At 41.9% G+C, this 7,268-nt stretch overlaps 1 protein-coding gene across 6 annotated transcripts in view; it reads right to left on the minus strand.

Annotated features, from left to right (window-relative positions):
• Positions 1-7,245, minus strand: part of IDE (insulin degrading enzyme) — a 52,829-nt gene extending 45,584 nt beyond the window's left edge. The window contains exons 1-2 of one of the 6 annotated variants that reach the window (XM_053948774.1): positions 7,141-7,245; positions 6,742-6,858 (exon numbers count right to left, since the gene is read on the minus strand). Coding sequence is in view for 1 of the 6 variants with exons in the window: in XM_053948768.1 (XP_053804743.1) it covers positions 6,836-6,948 (113 nt within the window). In the remaining 5 variants the exon portion in view is untranslated. The other 5 variants (XM_053948773.1, XM_053948768.1, XM_053948772.1 and 2 more) reach the window with 5 other exon arrangements.
• Between the last annotated feature and the right edge of the window lie 23 nt (positions 7,246-7,268).

A 7,268-nucleotide genomic window follows, 5' to 3' on the forward strand; every position in this document is an offset into this window, starting at 1 on the left:
GCCAATGAACACCTATACCTTGGTGTTCAGCTAGAATATTCTATCTCAGTAAGATACTAGTTGCCTGTCAGAAGACACATACATACTATAAACTATTCGAGTTGTCAGGTTTTTTTAAATGTTCTACAATTTTCTTATCATCTGATATCTCCTTCTTATTTCTATACCACATCACTAAGGCACAAAACTTTACTGTTTGTTCAGATGACTCATCTTTCCAATGTGATTCATCAAACTACACAGCTGTGAAACTGTATGAGATTTCAACTGGTGTCTTGTGAAGCTGTACACCTCCACTTCACTTTATTATGATTCCCTACTTCTGCCTCCTTCATAGGCTACTTTCAGCTTGGTAATGAAATTCCAGTACAGGAAAAACCTACAATTTTCAAAAGAACAACATTAGTAATTAAGCCTTCAAACCAACGACTGAAATTTGTTTCTCCACCTTCACTGTTATTTCAGTGGGCATTGTGAATACAACATTCTCTAACTTCAAATGGGTTTGCATGATTACCTACGATTATTTTGCTGCGAAGTGAATCATAGTACCAGACAACTCAAATAAAAGCAAGGGCTGATCAACTATGCAATACTTCTGGAAGGCAAATACGTCAAGAGGACAAGACCAACACCTTCCTGCTTACGTACTGTTCCTCCTGCTGATATGTTACTACAATACAAAAGTGAGAAGAAAAAATTTCACTTTAGAGAGAACTTTTATATCATTACATTTTCTTAAGGAGTAAACTGTAAGACCCAATAACCCAGTACTAAACATTCCCTCCTCATATGACTGTTTTCTTATGCAGCTTTTAAGTAAGTGCAATTGTGTTATAAAATACCACACTCCATTATTTCACACCAGAATCCTAAAACTCTATAAAGTGATTACTTTTGGACAATATAACTGCTTTTAACCACAGGCAAAAAAAAAAAAAAAAAAAAAAAAAAAAGTAAGAAAAGTAAGAAAACCAGAAATCCTGTACTTATTGAGAAGTAGCTTAATTTCTATGGCTATGTTCAGAAGCTGTCCTAAAGTCCATGTGCTATAGCTACTTGCTGTACTGTCACTACAGTGAGCACTGGATGCTGCTGGCAGTAGCAAAACAATTCTTCCACAAAGGAGGGGCTATGTTTATTGCAGAGATAATAGCCTAACAAAAACATTAAAAGAAATATTACCTTACTACTTTCACAAAGCAGAAGCAACAGAGAAAGATCCGATAAAGCCAAAACAGCAGAAACAATACGAAACATTACTGTGGCAGTAGAAATTCTTCCACTCAAAAATTACAGGTGGAAAGATTACAAAAGCAGAAAGAAAAAAAAAGAATAGGGATGTCTGAGCTGAGAACGGTGTCCCTATTCAAGGCATAGGAAATATTCTTCCTCCTCATCAAAACTACTTCACTTTTACAAGAAAAGTATCAATTAAAACCAACACTAAATTTTCAATTACAGCACTTATAGTGAAATTATATTCTCTTCTTTGAGGTTCCATTTTTGTAATAATTTCTAGGCAGGCAGTCCCTTGGAAGCAGCAAGGCTCTCTGGGGGATGCCAGGTTTCACCTGCAAACAGAGTATTACAGAATGGGATTAAGTGATATATGTTTCTGCTTCACTATTTTAATCTCTCTGAGTTATTTTAGCAAAGTTACTTTAATTAAAAATTAGCCTGTGTAGTCAAATCCAAGTCCAATGTTTGAACAATTAAAGGACCATATTTGAAAACCAATTAACAGAAACTCCTGAGGGTTGCTTCAATGCAAGAATGTGACTAGCTAATAAAAATATGACCCCCAAGGCATAAACTACAAAGTGCTTCTCAAGTTTTTTTTTTTTTTTTTTTTGTCATGACAGCATGCACATGCTGAAGTAAAGTGCTAGGTACACAGGTCTGCTCCAGATGAAAACCAAGTTACCATCTCAGCAGATTTTGATGCTTGCTTTCTATCAGCTGCCTTAAAATTCACACTTGCTTGAAGTTTTTATGCAACTAATTGCTTAGCATTTACCAGAGTGAAGTGAAACCTTCATTGAGTGTGAACCTCTGTTCTGTCCTGCAAGGGAGTTAGCACTGGTAACACGTTCTCTGTGCTGTTTACTAATCCATCTTGGTTTACACGAAGACTTCTCCAGCTGCCAATGCATGGAGTGAAAGAAGTGCTGAGTGCTTTGGCAGGAGGCCTGGTGCTGCAGAACTACCAGCCAGAGTTTCCTCACCTCTGACAAGGATGACAGCACCATACTGAGCACTCTGGAGGAGTCCAGGAACTTCTTCAGTCGCAAGCTCACGGCTTTGCAACAGCCAAGTAAATCTGCATTCTTGCACAGGTCTGCACCTCTCCTCTTAGTCTCTTGCACCTACTTCTGATCATGACAGCAGTAGAATTATGTTACCAGTAAAATAATCAAGAATCTACCTTATCTCTTAACATTTCCATTCACCTGTATGTTACAATAAATTTTTTTTAGACTAAACTGTAGGCAGGAAAGTTAAATCAATTCAGGTTGAACATTACCAAAAGGGATTCTTCAGGAGACTATCTATATTCTTTCAGGTTAAATGTTGATCAATCATTCTTTTAGACTCTTAGAGATTAAAATACCTCATGATTCAACATCCATAAAGCATCACTCTTGTGTGAATTTGCTTGCCATGAACCTAGAGAATGTATGATGTCCCAACACATTCCTGATACTGATCTAAATAATTCTGATTGCATGCACAGGCAGACAGACTGTGTAAGTAGATAAACTGCTCAAAACGCTAACATGTTTTATCACTTTTAAACTCATCAGGAATTCAGCATACTACTTCATACACAAAAGGTCCAACTACAAAGCCCCACAATGATTTAATCAGCGTTCCCAAGTTATTAAGAACAACTAATCATGCCAAATCAGGCAAGACTGAAGATGATGAATATTTATAAGGTTTTGTTATGTAGTTCATTTTGAAGAATTTCTAAAGTCTCGCTACAATTAAAGCATTTTCAGAACCTCAGTCTACAGCTTTTTGCCAAGTCTGTAATTGACTCAGAAAATTCCCTCCTAATGATGGTGGCCAGGGCAGATGCCTGCCATGCTCTTGTTTCCCAGAGTCCAGGTCTACAACTTCTAGATCACAGCAATAAAACTTGGTCTGCCACAGGCTGCACTGCCAACGTGACAGCAGAAACACTGGTGTGTAACACCCGTGTACAGGAATTACCAGTAGCATTAATGAGACCACACCACGTGTGACCTTGGCAAAAACAAGGGCCCTGGTAGTTTCACATGTGAGATCAGGCCCCAGCTGAGCAACTGGCCTGATAATTACAATGACATGCTGGCCAAACAAGATGGGATATACAATCAGACACCATAAAGCTAGTTTACTGCCCTAAATCTACAGTCCTTAACTTGACTGCTCCACAGTTTCCAAAGCACTGCGTAAAAAAAAGTCAAACAAAAAGGCAGGACTTTATATACAATTTGATGTTACACAGAGCAATAAAGGATAACAAGTTTTTTTTAATCTCTAAATTACCTGAGCTTACTTTTCCTATGTCCTCAAAAATTGCCCCAAACAATTCATCCAAACCTCCAAAGTAAACAATCTCTAACCACATTCACCAGAAATAGAACAATTAATCTTTCCCTAACAATTTTCTGCTTCAATAGTTTACAAAATTCCAAAAATGTTTTAAGTGTTTGATTATTTGGAAGACATGGGGGGCAAGGGGGTAAGTAAAATTATCTGGTTTTAATCTTTAGATGTCATTAAAATATAGTACCATTAAAATTTTCAAAGATCTGGCATAGTAATTTGGCTTACATCAGTATTTTCAAATTGCATGTTAAGAACATGACTGATCAGACTAGTTTCTGTGCTACGTGACCAACTGCTTCAAAGCATATTTTACAGATTTTCCTAAAAAATGTACTGATTAATTCAATCAATCGCTTTATTCATTGAATACTTGCAGACCAGGGGTTCTCATTCTCTCTTCCTCCCCGTAACATTTTTCTTCCATCACCCTACAGTTGCAGGGCTTGCCTCACAACCCCAGGGATGTGTTGGTGTCTAGCGCGTGGCCCTGCACACACAGCGGGAAATGTTAAAGTGGATGCTACAGGAGAGATCTCTGTGCTTTATTCTAACTGTGTTCTGATGTGTATTTCATAGATTTTATGTTCAAGTAGCACATCAGATTGCCCAAAACTCTCTGTATAGCCAACTCACTTAATGTTTTATGCTTCCATCTGTCCTATACCCTCAAAAAGAAAAACTTGTGAGGTTTGAATTAAAAACAAAATCAAACGAAAAACAAGATGAGACTAAAACTTCAGTTATACTGCATAACAACAAGAAATTCACAGAAAGATGAGAGAACTGGTAAGAAAATCTGATCTAGCAACCAAACCAGAGAGAATTCAGAATTCTGAATCATTAAAAGCACTGTAACCCCACATTAAAAGCAACTGTTTATCTAACACTAGAGCTTTGACATGAGCAACAAACCCATAACAATGAGCAGTTTACAAGAGTCAGCGGTGTGTTTCAACAAATGAAGTCCTGGCTGTTCACCTATTTTGTTGTTTAGTTTTTACAATTTTGGACATTTCTAGTTCTACTGTTAAAATGATAAATAAACTCTGAGCTCTACAGCATTCTTTTCCATATCAATTGTTCAGACAAGCTATAGTTCTTACTCACTCCAAAAACAAGCTGCAGAAGTAAGATTTTAATAGAAAGCTGCAGTGAAGCAACTTTAAAATAGGATCCATCAAAAATCACATTATATACATACAGTACTATCTGGTAAGAACATTTTAGCAACTTACAGGCATCATAAAAGGTGAAAGCAAAGATACTCACTGACGGACCATGCATATACAAATACACAACCAGACACTAAACCGATTAAAGCAATTTCTCTAGATTTTTATTACGAACTTTTTGGTTTCTATGCTGTTAGAAGATTGGACACCAAAGTTACTATAAAAGCATCAAATACAAAAGAATTAATATATTAGAAATATCAATCCCACATGCCACTTCTCAAGCGGTCTAACTGTATTTTTAGTAAATTACTTCTACAAAAACCAGCAGTGACCCTTACAGCTAGGAGCCTAATACCTTCCAGTACAGTGAAATACCAGAGGTAATGAACTTCTTGTCCCTTCCCTCTTTCTTCTGGATCTAAGAAGGGGAGGGGAGTGCTTCTGCATTCATGTGCAAAATAAGTTATACACTTGAAACTTCAATCAATTCCAAAAGGTGCTATTTCATCCAAGGGATTAGACCACAGCCTTACACTGACTGAAGACAAAAAGCAGAAAGCAAGAAAAAAAAGCAGGCAAACACAGAAATAAGAATCCTTCTAGGGACTTCCCAAATAGAATAGATCATTTTAATGCTGTACATCAGATGAAAAGAAGGTAAGTTGTAACTGAGAAATTATCTGCTATTTGACGTAGAGATGAAGGTTAAAAGTGTTACAAAAAGAAAAAGTTCAAGCATGAACAAAACACAAAGATGGAAACAGGGAACATGTAACTGAAAAAAAAGATTCTTAAATTTTCACATCTCAAAAAAATTATTGCATGAAAGAACTACGCCTGCTCTCATTTCATTATCATTTATGTAAATCCTAATTCACAATTAAAATTAAATGGATGATTAAATCATGGTTGTAGGCAGTATGAAAACATAACAGGCCTACTCACATACATAAAGTTAAGTCCAAATACTGCATATATTCACATGCATAAAGAGGAGTAATCTAGCAAGACAAACTACAGCCTGAGAAAGCATTGGCTCCGAATATACACTGTGGATTACCTTTACAATTCTGAAGCATAAATAGCAATAATGAACAGTAGCAGTGCATCTGAATTTTGACACACGAGCACCGACAGTATGAGTCATCATAACTCACTTTTTTTCCCCGGAAAGATGCTACTTTTGACGTCTCTAATTCATGCAGTATTAAAAATAGGTTTGGCTACTAAGGTAACAGATACAGTGTTAATTAAAGAAAAAAAAAACAACTTGGCCTTTGTCCCTGACGCTAGCTCCCTTCCCGGACAAACTTTGCCGAGTTGTTATGCAGTTTAAATTGCCCCTACAAGTGAGCTGTGCCCAGCCTCCCGCCCGCCCCTCCCTGCATCGAGGTCAGTCGCGCTCTCTCCACGGAGCTGGTGACACTGGTAGCACACACACGCAATAACAAGCCCCGCACAATGCCACTGCCAGATAACTCGTCAAGAGGCCGCTCCCATCAAGTTTGGGTAACTGAGAGCAGTGTAGCAGTCTCTTCTTAAAGACTTTAAACTTTTTTTTCTTTTCTTCATAATTATGCCTTAGGAAGACATGGCAAGTTAAGTAACACGACAATTCACGGAGGTTTTCTGAGAGGGAAGGAGAACAAAGCAAGCCCCCGGGCAACAAAAGCCACACGGCTGATGACCAAGCCTGCTTTGCCAAAGGAGGTGCAGCCGCAAACACCGGAGCACGTCAGTCCGGGCTCTCCCGGGCAGCACAGCAGGACACAAGGCAGGGCTCAGGCCTCTTCGGCACACACGGCCCCGCCGCACAACGATCTCGCCCACCGCCTCCCCGGAAGGCTCCGGCGCCAGCCGCGCTCGGCGGCCCGAGCTCCCCCGGCACCCCGCCGCACTCGGGGCAGGGCGGGCGCTCCCCTGGACTCACAAGGTGCCCCCGCCCGGCCGCGCCGCCGCCTCTTACACAACACCGCGGGGGCTCTCCGGCTTCACGGCCCCGGTCACACGGCCCCGGGACCCGCGGCCCTGTCCCGGCCCTCGTCGCACTCGCACCGTACCCGAGAGAGCTCCGCCGCCAGCCCTGAGGGAAAGAGAGCGAGAGCGAGGAGGCCCGGGGGCGCGTCCAGCCCGGCAGAGCCCGGCTCAGCACAGGGAACAGCCGCTGCCGCATATCCCTGGCGGCCCCGCCGCCAGCACCGGCCTTTCCCCGCCGCCGCCGCCCGGCCCGGCTCCGCTGGCCTCAGCACGCGCCGCTCCCCGGCGCCATGTTCTCCGCCCGCCTCCCTTCGCCGCCCGGCCAATCCCTCCCGGCGCCCGCGGGGTCCCGTCCGCCCTCCGCGCCCGAGCCTGGCGGGACCCGTACCTGGGAGTGCCGGGAGCTGCCGCCTCTGCCGCCGGGAGGGCCGGGGCTGCGGCTGGGGAGGGGGCTGGGGGCCTCTGGGAGGAGGCGGAGGCGGTGGAGGGGGTGGGTGGCTGGGCGGGGAGCCGGGG

The sequence above is a fragment of the Vidua chalybeata genome, chromosome 8 (genome assembly GCF_026979565.1).
Source record: "Vidua chalybeata isolate OUT-0048 chromosome 8, bVidCha1 merged haplotype, whole genome shotgun sequence".
In the NCBI taxonomy this organism is placed as follows: Eukaryota; Metazoa; Chordata; class Aves; order Passeriformes; family Viduidae; genus Vidua; species Vidua chalybeata.